The 16386-nt window shown below is 39.0% G+C and overlaps 1 protein-coding gene across 1 annotated transcript in view; it reads left to right on the top strand.

Moving 5' to 3' along the window:
* MYO3B (myosin IIIB) overlaps window positions 1–16386 on the top strand; it is a 387431-nt gene that overhangs the window by 148265 nt on the left and 222780 nt on the right. The window contains exons 9-15 of the mRNA XM_088794000.1: window positions 37–133; window positions 1097–1213; window positions 1751–1855; window positions 4237–4320; window positions 5144–5346; window positions 9809–9907; window positions 10194–10308. Coding sequence (XP_088650126.1) covers window positions 37–133; window positions 1097–1213; window positions 1751–1855; window positions 4237–4320; window positions 5144–5346; window positions 9809–9907; window positions 10194–10308 — 820 coding nt within the window. The remainder of the gene's footprint in view (window positions 1–36; window positions 134–1096; window positions 1214–1750; window positions 1856–4236; window positions 4321–5143; window positions 5347–9808; window positions 9908–10193; window positions 10309–16386) is intronic.

Consider the following 16386-nt stretch of genomic DNA (forward strand, 5'->3'; position numbering starts at 1 on the left):
TGTCTTAGTGCTAATATTTTCTGGATAAACTTCTAGACGTGAAAGGATGCATACCAGAAGACCCTATCATGTGGAAGATGCTGAAAAATACTGCCTGGAGGATGATTTGGTCAATCTAGAAGTTCTGGACGAGGTACTAAATTTTTGGTAGACAGTTCTCACTGATGACATTTGTTTCATGTGAATGGTCTGACCTTTCTGTTGTAGACCATATTCTCCTAAATCACTTGAAAATTTGTATAGCCTTGCTGAAGCTCAGAGAGCATTTGGTTGCTGTGACATCCTGTGTTGTGTTCTTTTATATTCCCCCAAATGTCCTAAATGATAAAGAGAAAGGATTTAGGTTTTTCCAATAAAGCCCTTCACATTATAGAAGGAAAAAAGAAGGAAAAAGTGTATCAGGTTAAAATTATTTCCTCTTTAAAGAAAAGTGCAACTTAACCCCAACCCTTAAATTAAGATAGTTGTTTGTTCTTCATAAAGAGCAGCTTCATTTAGGGAAATAGCGAAATTAATATAGCTTGAATTCTAAATTTGAAAACTGTGATAATCCTCATTTTTAAAAATGCATGTTTAATAGAGCTGTTAATTGCACTGGACCTACTTCTCCTGATTCTAACTCTGGGAACCCTTAACTGAAATGCATGAATCACTAAAGTATAATATAAAAGTGTCCAGTTCTATATTCTCACCACATAAATTTTAAGTGCAACGATTTGAGAAATGAAGTTACTATTTTTGTCTGTATTTTATCAATAGCTATGACCTACTAAATCAAATTCTAATAGAACATTTTCATTGGTTGAGATAAGTTTTTCATAATAACAGATAAAACCTGTGCTGGATAGTCAGTGTCTTTTAGCAAGTCCCAAGTGGGCCTAATTCTTTCATCATATTCCCATTTTTTTCTTCTTTCAAGGCAAATATCTGCATTTAAGATTATTAAGGTCACTCTATGATTTAAATTGACTACTTGTATCTTTTAGAGGGAAATAGTCTTGTAAGAATAAGTTTGGTGTTTTTTATTTGTTTGTTTAGAACCCCTCCCTTCATTGGAAATAATACATATTCTCAATACCATTTATCCTGTTCTTAGGATACAATTATTCATCAGTTGCAGAAGCGTTATGTGGACTTGCTGATTTACACATATGTTGGAGACATCTTAATTGCCTTGAACCCCTTCCAGAATCTGAGCATATACTCTCCACAGGTAAGATGCTTTAAGAGCATGTTGCTTCTTAATAGGAAATTAAAAATCACAAGGGAAAATGAAAAGAAGGAAAAAGTGAGAATAAAATTAAGTCACCTGAGAGTTATATACCCGAAACTGCAGATAATATGCAACATAGATGGAATTCTTACATTTGGGAGATAATTTTTTAAAGCAAGATGTAACAAAGATAACTAACATCCATTTAGTGCTTACTACATGCCAGGCACTGAGTTACCTCGTTTACCTCTCACAACCCTGTAAAACAAGTGCTGTTTATTATTAAGCCTATTTGACACATGAGGAGACAACATAGTGAAGTTCACTCCCTTGCACGAGTTCATGAAGCCAGTAAGTGAGGAACTGGGATTTGAACTCAGGACTGTACATTCCAGAGCCTGTGCTCTACAGCCTTCCTGATACTACAGTTCTCCCAAGTGACAAAGCCTTGGTTTCATGGACAATAGGTACTGAAGCAGTAGGAGATCCAGTGGAGCATTTAGAAGGGTCCTTTAAATTAATTGTTTTTTCCTTTAGTTTTCCAGACTTTATCATGGGGTAAAACGCGCCTCAAATCCTCCCCACATATTTGCGTCAGCAGATGCTGCCTACCAATGCATGGTTACTTTTAGCAAAGACCAGGTAAGAACCCACCTTCCTTTTCTCCCAAGTCACACAGTAGCGTGTGTTCTGTCTTCCTCTGAAGCTCTGAAGTCTTCCTGAAAACCTGCCATTCTGGTTGCTGGTGCTGATTCAAGGAAATAGGAAAAGAAATAGTAGCCCAGTGGAAAAGGAAGAGTGATAAAGCCAGAGTAGCAGGAGAACATAAAACTCTTTTCAAGAAATGTGAAACTTTCCCATCAAGATCACTCATTTTCCCTGATAAAATGTAACGAGGATGTTTCTAATATGAATATGAGAAATAGAGCGAACACAAACCTGATTACATGGCAATGGTTGTAATAAAAATAGTAGCTAGAATGACAAATTAAATTCCTTTCTATTAAGGTCTCAAAATTTTCATGGTCCAGTCCTTTTTACATGAAATACTGCTCCTCAGTTGACAGTGGTCATTCACCACCCTGTTCAGCTGCTGAGAAATTGTGATAGATTGGGTAAAGACTGAACAAATCTTATCCTCAGTGCTAGTCAAACACAAAGCTAACCCATTCTGTTTTAACTTTCTGGATCTCCAATTCACGGTGGTGATATATCCAACATTTGACTCTTCTTTTACTTTCAATACGTATGTTTTCCTTTGTGTCTTTATTCTGTTTAAAATGGAAATAGTGTGACTTGGTGAGGAAATTTTATGAGAGAATTATTATATGTATGTTTCCTGAGGTCTGTGAAGCCCCTGCTTTGGGTTTGTTGAGGAATAGTTGAAATTACAACAGTGCAAGTTACAAAATGAAGTAAATGGATTCACTGTAGGTTAGAAACTTGGCTTCTCCAAATTCTTGCCTTTCCCAGATGCTTGTAAAGTATCCATAGATCTCATAGAGAACAAGCAAATGGAGAGAGATATATGTTTCTCAATTTAGAAGTTGCCCTAACATGTTGTCTTTTTTCTGATACCACTTCTGACTGCAAGTGGTCTGTCTTTTCCAACACCAACCAATTCTCCCATTCTTCACCACCAACTGGATGTCCAAAAATTCAGTCTCATTCAATTCTGAGTGAACACAGACTTCACAGGTTCAGGGCTCAGTCCCCCAAGGCTGTCCCCACTTCAGATGCCAGCTGTGAATGGGATGCCCTGATTACCCACCCTTTGCCTGGCTGACTACAAATTCAGGGATTGCCACACCTCCTTCAGGTTTGATAATTCACTAGAACAATTTACAAAACGCAGGAAAACACTTTACTCATATTTACTGGTTTGTTATAAAAGATACAATTCAGGAACAACCAAATGAAAAAGAAGCAGAGGGCAAGATACAAGGAAGACAGGTGGTACAGAGCTTCCATGCCTTCTCTGGGTACGGCCCTCCCCCAGCACCTCAACATGTTCACAATGGAAGCTCTCTGAATCTTGTTGTTCAAGAGTTTTTATGACTCAATCAGTCCCTAGTCCCTCTCTCCTCTTCAGAAATTGGGATGGTGGGGCTGAAAGTTCCCAACCTCTAATCATGTGTTTGGTCTTTCCGGTGACCAGCCCCCTTCCTGAAAATATCTGGGCCCCACCTTGAACCACTTGGTCAGCCGTTAGGTTTGGCTGAAAGGGACTTGTCTGCGAATAACAAAAGAGGTTTCTGTTAACTCCTATCATTCAGGAAATTCTGAGGGTTTTAGGAGATCTGTGCCAGGAACCAGAGACAAAGACTAAATATGTTTGTTTTATTTTACTGTAACCACTAATCTTTATACATAAGAGCTCCTAGAAACAAATGATAAAAAAAGATCAAAAATACAAAAAAAAAAACAAAAAAAAATTAGGCAAAGGAAGTAGACTGGTCACAGAAACAGAAAATATGACCATAAACATATGAAAAGATGCTTAACCTCACTCACAATTTTAAAAAATGCAAATTACAACTACATTGAGCTATCGTTTTTTGCCTATCAGATTGGCAAAAGTCCGACATACTCTGTTTGGTGAAGCTATAGGAGAACAGACATTTTCATACATTGCTACAGTCCTTAGGAAAGCAGTTTGGTACTATCTACCAAATATACAAATGTATTTACCTTTTGCTGCAACAACCCCAGTTCTAGGAATTTATTCAACAAATGAACCTACATATAAATACAATGACCTATGTATAGAGTTATTCATTGTAATAGTGTTTACAACAACAAAAGGTAAAAAACTCAACAGTTCGTCTACGCAGTGGAACAACAGGCAGCTATGAAAAGGCTGGAGAAGCTCTCAATGTACTGAAAAGGAAAATTCCTAAGATATGTTGCTGAGTGAAAAATTAAGGTGTATAGTGGTGGATGTTATATGAAAACCATAGCTGAACACACAGGGTGTTTACTGTGCTATGAATTCTTCACCGACACTCCATTTTCTCTGTCAGTGCATTGTCATCAGCGGAGAAAGTGGCTCTGGGAAGACAGAAAGTGCCCACCTGATTGTTCAGCATTTGACTTTCTTAGCAAAGGTATTGACTCTTGCTTTATGTATTGATGTATTGTGGCTAGAAGTTTCTGCAGAGTAGTTGCATATTTTACAGATGATGGAAGTATTGGAGTTTTTTAGGGCTTACATAAAAACATTCCATCTGTATTATGCTTGCCTCCTGACAGCATTCCATCTTTCTTTCATGTGGTGAGGAAAATAATGCCAGCACGAATTTACTAGATTATTGGTAATTAATCTTTTACGCTTTTAATGTAATAGAAACATTTAGCCATTGAGTAGTAAAAATGGTTAAACATTTGGAATAGCGTCAAGGAGAGCCACCAAGGTGATTAAAGAATTGCAAAATAGAAATCTTTGAGCAAAAGTTGAGAGAAATGAAAATTTTCAGCTCGGTGAAGTGGACATTGAAGGAATGATTTTAAAAATGGTCTACCAGTTACTTATGCATACTCAGAATCAGTGTATTATGAGACTAAGAAAGAACTTAAGGAACATTTTTTACAGATGAGGCTTATGAATATTATAATGGATGACTAAGAAAAGTTATGGGATCTCTTTACTTAAAATTCTTTCTAAATTGTTTCGGCATTTCATCTGTCAAGGATTTTAAGTGAAATGTGGGTGGACATAAAAACTGATGACCTAATCCAGCCTCATCTGATGCCTGTGCTCTGAGGAGTTGCTTATTTGAGAAAATAATACTGGTGGTTAATGCTAATTTCCCCAAATGGAGTTCATCCCAAAAGGATAATGTGAATTCTGTAGGCAGGGAGGGGTGCCTGGCAAATTTGCTAGATTAATGTTTCTGGAGGCTTCTTGTAACTGTTTTGTGTTCGGCACAGGCCAGTAATCAGACCTTGAGAGAGAAGATTCTGCAGGTCAACTCCCTGGTGGAAGCCTTTGGAAATGCATGCACTGCCATCAATGACAATTCCAGCCGTTTTGGAAAGTATCTGGAGATGATGTTTACACCAACCGGAGCTGTGATGGGGGCAAGAATCTCTGAATATCTCCTTGAAAAGTCCAGAGTTATAAAACAGGCAGTGTAGGTACCTATTTTATCACTCTGGTTTTGCTCTGCAGAATAGACCAGGAGGCTTTGGGAATTTTAATTTCTCCATTTTCACTCTTGTTTTCAGCATCCTGATAACTAGGATGACTCCCCCTCCCTCTACCCCCCATTTCCCCAGAAACAGGGAATTATTTAAGTAAAGGATAAGTTTGACTTGTAACCTAAAAGATGTTTACAAGCAGAGAACAAAGAGCTGGGGTGGAAGTACTTTGGGATGTGTATGCTCATTTCTCCTGAGTTGGTTATTATACCAGGTAGAATTTAACAACATTGCAGATACTTTAAAAAAAACCAAAAAAAAAAAGAAAAAACCATTAAGTCCCTTAAAATTGAACTTGTCTTTTACAAAAGCACTGAGAATATTCTACATGTTAATTTTTTCCCCTGGACTAGAGAGAGGAAAAAAAATGTTTTGTTTTAAGAACAGTATGACAATAGTGATCAATAACATGGGCTGCTCTGGGTTCAAGTGTTGGCTCTGATATTTACTGTATGACCGTGGGTATGTCACTTAACCTCTCTGTGCCTCATCTGTGAAATGGAGATGCTACTAGAGCCTACCTCATGGGTTTGCTGTGAGGATTGATGAGTTTATTTATACAAAATTCCTTTAAAAGGTGCCTGGTATGGTACATGTTATCAGAGAGTTAGTCACTATTCCTATTATTATTGCTATTGCTGTACACCAGACTTCTTCAGAAACATAGCTCCATTCATGCATTATTCAGCAATTATGTATGGAATTCTTACTGTATGCGAGTACTGTGTTCCCTTTTGAGGTTGCAAGAGTAAACAGAATTGACAAGGTCTCAGTATTCATGGAGCTTAGAGTGGATGGGGGCTGGGGGAGGACTGGGGGAAGGTCACAGACATTAAACTAACAAACAAACTTGAAAGCAGAACAATTGTGATAAGTACCAGGAAGCAATGTAAGGTGCTGTGAAGGTAAAACAGAAGAAGGAAGGGCACCTAACCTAGTCCAGGAAGAAAGGGGATCCCTGAGTGTGAGACATTTAGTCTGAGACCTGAGGATCACTAGGAATTAGTTAGCCAACAGGTGGGGAAGGAGTGGGGAGGGCGAGGGGCACAGATAAGACTGAGAGCAGACCATGCAGGGCTCTGGAACCGGGCAGAAGAACCTTATTGTAAAGGCTGTTATTCTTCTGACCCTTATTCTAAAGGCAATAAGCAGCCATTTTACATTTTCAAGAAGGGAAGTCACAAAACCCAACTTGGCATTTGGAAATGATTGTTCTGGTTTCCGTGGGGTGAGTGGACTGGAGGATCAGTACTGTGTTGAGACTGTTAGGATGCTGTTGCCAAATGCATGTGAGAGATTATTGGCCAAGGTTGTAACAGTGGGGACGGAGATGGACAGGCGTAGACGAACCCGAGGGATATTGGGCAAGGAAGGATCCACAGGGCTTGTTGTGGGCGAAGACCCCGGGCATCTTCTTCTATCATGCACTTGCCGTTTTCTCACAAAACAGGGACTGACATGAAGAAAATTAAGCAAATGAACAAAAGGATAGAGTGAGAGTCGTTTTAGCGTCCCTGTGGCCTCTTGATTAATTTGTATGAGGTCCCTCAGTTCTTTCTCCCCAAATTAGGGTGATTTTAAAGTTTAGGGAGCTACCTCTGACAGATTGGAAGCTGCAGTTTTCTGTGTTCAAATGTGAAGTGGTCTTTTATATAGATAATTGAGGAGAATTCCAATCATAGCTTTGTCACTTATTGAGTGTTTATTCATGTAAATATCCTTTTACCTTACTTTCCTCATGTGCAAAAGGGGCACACTAAAGCTGACCTCACAGGGCTGTGATGAGAATTAAATGAGATGTATATGATATATCAAATGTAAATCTGAAACATAATAAGTATCTAATTATTATTATTAAATTTAGTCAATATGATAGCACTAATAGACTGAAGACATTGAATGAGGAGAAGATGGGTCTTTTGCAGGTTGTATTCACCTGAACTTTCTGGCTCTGTCCTCTTCTGGGCTCATAGTAGGTTTCCCCTTTTTAGTACCCTGTGGCTGTATGTGGTCATATGACCAGTTCTGGCAAGTGAGCATTTAAAGGAAAGACCCTCCAGAGCCCTGGCCAAGTGCAAGAGGTGGATGCTCCATGAGTGACTACCATGAGCACAGCGCACTCCCCCACCCCTTCCCCTGTCCTGCCCCCCCCACCCCCCGCCCCACGGGCTCTCAATGGATGTACTCTGAGCAAGAAGTAAATCTTTGTTAAGTTTAGCCACTGAGGTCTTGGGATGTTTGTTACTGCAACAAAACCAAGCCAATCCTGATAGGTACAAAGATGAAAATCGAGTTGCAATTATGCTAGGAATGGATGTCAATAGGCAAAGCACGGAGGACTTGAGAACTAGAGTTATCTGCCAGGAAACAAAACAAAACAAAACAACAAAACAAAAAACTGTAGAAAGATAAGACTAAGAAAGGTGAGCCAAAGCCTGCATATTTACCAGAGGTTAAAGAATAAGTGACATTCATATTAGGTATACCAGCTCATAAAGCCCTATACAGGTTTTCCTGTCTCAGTGAATGGTGCCACAAGTTAGAAACCTGGGAGGCAGATTCCAGGTCCCTTTTTCTCCCCACCCTCATTTATTCTATGAGGATGTTCTTTTAATTGTTCCTGCAAAATATATGTTTAAGTTTACTCTTGTTCTCTATCAACACTGTCATTAGCCTGTCCAAACCACTTGATTTTTCATCTAGACCTCCTAATTAGTCTCCCTGCATCCATCTTGGCTTCTTATAATCTAGTCTTTATCCTGCAGCTAGAGTGTACTTTTCTCAACACAAATCATGCCACACACTTAACTGTGCACCCTGGCTCCAGTTTAAAACACTTCAAAGAATTCTAATTGCTTAATCAACAAAATCCATATTATAACCTAACAAGTCCTTCTGAGAGCTGGCCCTGCCTACCTGCCCACCCCCTTCTCACTAGAATTTGTTTGGTTCTGCGTGGGTATCACATTTAGAACCACTGTGTATATGCTGCTCCCTCTTTTTGGAATGCTTTTCCCCTTTTCTCTGTAGTTGCTTCCAGACCCCTTCTCATGCTTCAAAGTTTGACTTAAGTGTTACTTCCTTGGAGAGTTCTTCCTCTGACTTGACACAAGTAACCCTTATCCCCCAATGTTATTCTTCATCTCAGCCCCTTGTTTGTTTCTTTCAAAGTCCTCATCACAAGAATCCTGGTTAATTTATCTAACTCCATCTCTGGAAGGGAAGCTCCAGGGAGCATGAAGCCTTTGAGTCCTATAGCCCTTGCACCTGGTGCAGTGCTTGCCATGATTGGCACTCAATAAATTTGTAAGTTGAGTGAACAAATGAGTGTGAAATGGCAAGTAGAAGCATCTAGAATACAGGGCAGAAACAAGAATGCACGAGAAGAGCTTTGACAGGATAAACAACCCCAGGAAGACTAGGATATCCAGGAGAGGCTGAAGAAAAGAGTGGGAACCATGTCATAAATAGGCACAGGAGAAGGAAGAAAAGATTTCTTTCCATAGAGCTAAGTTGGCCAAGGTGAGGATATACCAAATTTCTGGGGCATCAACAGAAGAGACTGTCCTCTAGAGGAAAGAAAGGGATCTAGAGCAGGACTTTTCAAACTCTTCGCTGACAAACTAGTTTTTAAAAAACATTTAGTTCACTAATACCTTCATAAATCATAATTGCAATGAATTATCAGAGAACTTACCATACTCTTAGATGTCATGGCATTGTCACTTGCTATCAGATGTCTAGACATGTACTTTCCAGTTCCTTATCCTGTCATAAGCTGGCAACAGTCCATAGACCACACTTAGAGGTAGCACCTATCTGAAAGGACCCTGAAAGAGGTGGGCAGCAGGAGACAAGGGGACCGATGCACGCCATTTTGAAAGAATACAAGTTTGAGAGAGTGGAGACCTCAGTTCAGGACTAATTTTACTCCCTAATTTGCTATACAACTGGTGAGCTGCTTCCTGTCTGGGGCTTCAGTAAAGGAGGGAGTTTTGCTGATCTCTCTAAGCTGCTCGTATATTACTGTCTCTGAAGCAACATGGGCTGTGAACAGAAAGCATATGGCACAGATGCATAGTCATTTGGGCTGAAATAGAAAGATCTCTGAACATGTGTAACCTGAGCTATTACCTGTACATGTTCCATTCTCTAAAACCTTTTATGTAGAGTAAACATAAGTGTGTTTAATAATGTGACATTGTGACAATTACTGTACTAATCCTATGACTATTACTATTCTGTAATTGGGATGTAGCATATTTAGTTGCCTGAAAATTCAACTTTGCTACAGAACTATATATTGCACAGATAGGAAATGGTATAAATTACTTGGAGTGTGGAAGCCCATAATATGTTTTTAATAACGTACCCCCTCTCCCTTTTTTTTTTCAGGGGAGAGAAAAATTTTCACATATTTTACTATATTTATGCTGGTCTTTATCAACAAAAGAAACTTTCTGAGTTCAGACTTCCTGAAGAAAAACCTCCTAGGTAAGTGTTGGGGATTTTAGCTGAAATAAATAGAGCTGTTTTCCTAACTGGGCACTCATAATCTCTTTAGCTGAAAGGATGAGATGGCAAGGACGACATGTCACTATTTGCATTTTCTAGAAAGTTCTAAACTCCACTGCAGCCATTCTCCTCAGCAATGTGCACCATTATTCCACAGCAGTGGAACACAAGGGAATGCCCTTGCAAAGAAGGAGCCCGGTGGTGCCCTGGTGTTTGAGGTGTGATGCCAAGTCAACACTAATTCTGTTTGTCATACTCCATTTAGGTACATAGCTGATGACACTGGAAGGGTGATGCATGACATAACTTCCAATGAGTCTTACAGAAGACAATTTGAAGCAATTCAGCATTGTTTCAGGATTATAGGGTTCACTAACAAGGTAAGTGATTGTCAGGAGAGAAAAAACTCAAGTGTTAATATTCTTGGATCAGAGTGAGCGAAAACATGAATGTTCTAACTTGGGACAGGATACTTGCTTTTCAAATGCCACCCTGGTCACCTTATAAGATCTCGCTACTCAAAGTGTGACCCACGGACCAGAAACATTATCATCACCTGAGCGCTTGTAAGAAATGCATACTCTCCTGTCCAGCCAAGAACAGCTGACTCAGAATCTGCATTTTAACAGGATGTGCTGGTGAACATTCAAGCAGAAGTACTATTTAAGCGCCATGTGTCTATGAATTGTCATTGTCATTAATTCACTACAGCTGTGATAACAAACACCAAAATAATACTTGCCGTTTTCTGAGTTGGAATTGCTCCAACCATTAAAGTGAATTATGTAATAGGAGTGCAGGAATACATAGGTTACACCTAAGCCATAGAAATATATTTATGCAAGTAGTTCTTTGAGCACCAAGACAAATGAAATCTTTTCAACTTTCTTGCAGTCACTTCCTTCTCCATATACACAGTTGCACATTATTAACTATATAGCTCTAAGTACTGTACTATCCTTATCATACTAGATACAGGCTGTCTCTATTAAATACATGCCAGGGGTGACAGAAAATATTTATAACCCTAAGCTCTCAAATATTATTCTGTGACACATTTATGTCATAGTTTCTGGGCTTCATGCCATCAATTTTGCAAAATATACAGATTCTTTTGCTTTTCCAGCAAAGGAGGTGAATGATTAGGAGGTAGGTGAGAGTGTTAAATCTTAAGGGATTAAATTACAAGACACTTGAGCTACCCTGGGACAGCTACTCTGGATAAAAGATTACTTCTGTAGTCTAATGAGTTTGGCCAACCCTTCTCTCTCTAGTATGGTTGCTTTTAGTCGTAATAATAATACCTTTCTTCTTTCTAGCTAGCTGTTAATTTCCTCTGTTGGCCTCCTACAGACTTTAAACTGACAGACAGTGGAAAATCCCAAAGGTCAGATAAAAATAGAAATATATTTCTCTTTGCTCCTTAAAGGAGAACAGTTAAACAGGTTCCAGCATTATCAAAGGACCTTTATAGTTATTAATTTATAGAGCTGGTTGTTATTAAAATGCATGGTAGAGATAGCAGTTAGAGCCATTTAAAGTCATCTGGGTCATGCCAAAGTGTTTAGGGGAATAGTTCCTTAAAAGGGCAGAGGAATAGTAGAGAAGTCAGCCATAGGGTTAATAATATTTTGCTTTCAATGAGTACAGTGATGATTATAGAATACTGTGAAGAAATTGGTCCTAGCTCTAAATGAAAGTATATAATAGTGCTAATAACAGAAATGCACTGCAATTGATGATAAAACCGATGCTGTTTTAAGATGAAGTTATAAACAAAGTAAATTAAATATACTATATATTCTTGAAGTAAGCCACCCTAATCGCTGTGGGGGAAAAATACAGTAGAAATGAGTGAATGACTACATGAATAATATTGAAAGAAAGAAATGTAAAAGGTGATAAACATTCTTAATTTGTGGCTGGGCTAGATGAATAACCAGAATGTAATTATATGTATATGTGTGTATGTTCACCATGTCCCATATTAATTTGTACTGGAAATTAACTTATATCAGTTAGTAACCTTGGAAATGGAAGGAAGAGACTGGATCTTCTCTCTCTGACCCTAAATTCTTTGATTGTATCTTTGTCTATATCTCTTATAGACAATGTGTTTTGCTGAATTAATTCAGTTGACTCTGTGTTTGTAAATTCATAGTAGTTTGACTAAATTCAGAAAGAGTCACTTGAATGTCACCAAATAGCTGGTATAACAGGACATTTTCTTAAGTTGTTCTGAGGGACATTTCTAGTTTAAATGAACTGGTCAATTTAATAAAATTATGGTCCCTGTCCTTTCTTATAATGTCACTAGCTCCCTGCAGGAATCCCTTCTGTTTTTTCCCAAATCCTTACAGCAAAATTATGAGTAGCAAACCTTAGCGGGGACTCAGGATCATGAATTTTAATTTTGGGACACAAGCCAAACGTATCTGAAAGAACACTTGACCCTGAGTTTATTGTAAAGAAACTTCCCTCATAGAAGGATTCTTCCAATAACAATAACGGTTTCTTTTATGGGCTGGAGGGGGTTACAGGTAAAGCCTTATTATGAAGATCGGTACTTTTCAACTCCTATTTTGGAGTCAAACCATACTATTTTTGTTCACTATTATGCTTGTCTTGCTGGTATATGGATTATCATACCCTGTTTCTCTGAAAATAAGACCTAACTAGACAATTAGCTCTAATGCATCTTTTGGAGCAAAAATTAATATAAGACCCGGTCTTATATTTTATAAGACCGGGTCTTATATTATAGTAAAATAAGACCGGATCTTATATTAATTTTTGCTCCAAAAAAACGCATTAGAGCTGATTGTCCAGCTACGTCTTATTTTCAGGGAAACACGGTAACATATTAAATAGAGTTTTAGGTGTGTTTATACTTAATACTACATGAAAGCTTTTTGGTCAGATTATCTATGTGGTGGTCAAGATTGGACATTGACTGCAGATCCCTTGATAAAGAAGTTAGGTAGAACGTTTTGATATTAGGGCAATATTTTTTTCTTCTTTGAAATTGATTATGAATTGGGAGAGTACTGCTAAAGAAAGACTGAGGGTAATATGGTAAAATGTAAATTGGGGGTCTTGAGGATTTCCAGTGTCTTAATGACAGACAATAGGACTCACCATTGACATTTTAAAACCACTTTATTGATGTATAATTGAGATACCGAAAAACTTTTTTTAAGACCAACCATTGACTTTTAAGATACAAATATTGTGAGCCTATGAAAATGGAACTTAGTAAAGGCATTGGAATAGAGCCTGTAAGGGAGAAGTCCCTTCAGCCGAGTCTATTGCAGTGCTTAGGGCAGAATTGTTGAAAAACTAGACTTATAAAAAAGAAACAAGGTAAAGAGAGACAGAAGGGCAAATACATCTCTACGGAGGCACCAGAGAAACAACTACCATGAGATGCCTGTGGACAAGACTGGGGCGATTTCCTTAAATTGGCTTCCATCTAACAGAGGAAAACCAAAGTTCTCAACTTTTCACTTAGCCTCAACTTTACTGAGAAAATATTTAGTACATCAGTGAAAGGAGTGTCTTCTGAGAGAGAGAGAAGAGAGAGAGAAACAAAGAGCATACATCCTGCATGGGGCTTTATGGAGAAATACTGTTTTCCCCACTTTTGCTGCTTGGTGATGAAACTGAATTTATACTCATCAACATTGAATTGGGAAACCCAGCTGAAAGAGTCATTTGTCTTCTTGATAAAATTCTGTCCTGAGTGAGGTGATTCAATTTTATCACTTAGAAAGTTTGAAACTGGTAAGAAATAAAAAGGTAGAGCAGCATAGCAAGATTCTATAAGAAAGGCAGGGTTGCCAGGAAAGGCTCCATAGCTGGAAATGGGGTAAGAGAAAATGCGCCAGGAGAGGAAGGTGAAAAACCCTCCCCGGGCTGGCTGTGGGGAGAAGAGAAGAGACATCTGATTAAGAAGTATTGGGGAGAAAGGAGTAATCCTACAGATGGACATACTACTGATCGAACTCTACCATGACTGTATATGGGTGATGTTTTGACCTGAACACAGGAGTGGATGTAGGTTCCTAGGCCAGAAAGGAAGAACTAACCACCCCAAGAGTAGGACTAAAGGAGTCAAGTGGAATAGCCTGGAAATGTAGCATAGGGAGCTCCCTAAGGCTAATACCTCCTTAATGAGGTGAACCTAGATACCCCTTCTTAATTTCCCATCTCTGAGGAAGGAGACCCAACCTGCCATTAATCTCAATCATTCACATAGCGAACACCAAAGTTTTTGCTGAAGGTCATAGGTAGTTTTCCTCTTTAAAAGAGGAAATATCTGAGCATTGTGGTGAAGAGGATATTGCCAGAGGAGCAACGGGGTGAAAACTACCATTCCTTTGGGGATGATCACCTCAGTGGTGAAATGCCTGGAAGCCTTATTTTGGGAGGTTTCTTGGCTTGTACTGTGCTACGTGTGTGTGTGTGTGTGTGTATGTGTGTACCTCTGTGTGTGTGTTTTGATTAGAGGAAATACTTTTTTTTCTGAATGTACTAAGAGTTTTAGATAATCTCTTGAGATAACTGGGTATAGAAATAACAGATCCAGAAAACACTGCTGTCTGTTTTACTCTCTGTGTCTGCCTCCCTGGGACGTTGCTCGCTGGTTGCATTCTGAAAGAGTCACATTGTATTGATCAAGGTAATGAGGGGCTGTCATGTTAAATCCAGGCTAGTCTCAGAAAACTCATTTGGTCGGTGTTCTGCTTAGCCACTCTTAAGTTGTGTGATTAAAACAGTGATTCTTGACGTCAGAAACATGACATCCTGCCTTTGAGTTAGAAGTTTGAAGAACAATATCTATAATAGGAGCCCAGTTTAGGAGCCCACTTTAAATGCTCATTTGTCTTTGTAGCATTATCAGGTATCCAGCAGATGTCACTATTACAGTCTGTGTTCAGTTTTTTGGCTTTACTGAGTAATGTTTACAGGAAGGCTTAATTTGGGGACAGTGCTTTATCAATGGTCTAAAGACAGTTTCTATTAGTTTGCTGCTGTGTATGGTACTAAATCAAGTTCCCCACCTGAGTATTCTTGGTGGAAGTATTTTATCTATAAGCATAAGATGCAGAAATTTCCTATATATATTTCATCATCTCACCTACAAGAAATGCAAATGTTTAAATAACTAAATATGTTTTATTTTTCACCATTAATACTATTGATGCATTCAACTTCAATATAAAAATAGCACTTTAGATTATCTGAATTGTTTTTACTCAAAACACTGATGTAGGTGATGTTGGATCTGCTAGCAGTTTCTGAGTGTGGGCCGGGATCGTGTCTTGTGAAGCCGAAGAATGGAAACATGATCCAGGGAGAGGCAAAAAGTTTTAAAAAGAGGATCGTTTATTAGAGGCAGGAGAAGAGGTTGCAGCTCCCAAGCGGGAGGGGGTCCCGAATGGGGGTGCTCCATGACTGAGGCAAAAGCTCTTACTTTCATACCTTCCCTTGTCTGCTTGGGGAAGGGGAGCTTTTTGGAGAAGTGAACTGGCGCTTTCTAATGAAATATGTCTACCAGGTTTGTTCTGCTTGCTCATCCTAAAGGAACTAGCAAATAAACCCACTCTTTATCTATCAGATCTGCTCCATTTGTCAGGCCAAAATGAATTTTATGATTAACCTCAAGGCCTTGTTTCATTATGTCCTGGAGCGAAGGAGTGATTTCAAAACCTGAAGTTTTAGGATACGACTGTCTTTGTTTATTCCACCAGGGACCTCCCTGCCTTAGGGATATGCTAACTCTCCTGTATCAACACTTCTGACACCAAATGTGTGGAGTTTTTTGCCCCCACACCAACCAATTATCCTACAATTCAATTCAACTCTGATGGTGTCAACATGGAGTGACCATCAGATTACACAAGTTAAGGGCTCAGTCCCACAAGACTGCCCGACTTCAAACAGCAATCACAAGATCTGGAGTTTTCCTACTTCTGACTGACTGGTTATAAATTTGGGGTCCCCAAGACCCCTCCTCTGGTTCAATAATTTGCTCGAAGGACTCACAGAACTCAAGAAAACAGTTTACTTACTATTATTGGTTTATTATAAAGGATACAACTCAGGAACAGCTAAATGGAAGAGATACCTAGAGCAAGGTATGGGGAGAGGGGCACCACTTCCTCTGACTGCCTTCCTGTGTTCACCAACCCGGAACTGCTCCGAACCTCAGTTAGGGGCTTTAATAGAGATTCCATTACAGACATGACTGAAGAAATCATTGCCTGTTGACGATTGACTCAATCTCCAGCCCTTCTCCCTTCCCTGGAGGTCCAGGATTTGGCTAAAAGTTCCAGCTTTTTAATCACATGGTTGTTTTCTCTGGAAACCCACTCCCACCCTCCAAGAGTCACCTCATTAACCCAGATTCAGGAGTGGTTGAAAGGAGCTTATTATGAATTACAAACGACACTCCT

The sequence above is a fragment of the Rhinolophus sinicus genome, chromosome 17, assembly GCF_057876585.1.
Source record: "Rhinolophus sinicus isolate RSI-liver-muscle chromosome 17, RSI-T2T, whole genome shotgun sequence".
Taxonomy (NCBI): domain Eukaryota; kingdom Metazoa; phylum Chordata; class Mammalia; order Chiroptera; family Rhinolophidae; genus Rhinolophus; species Rhinolophus sinicus.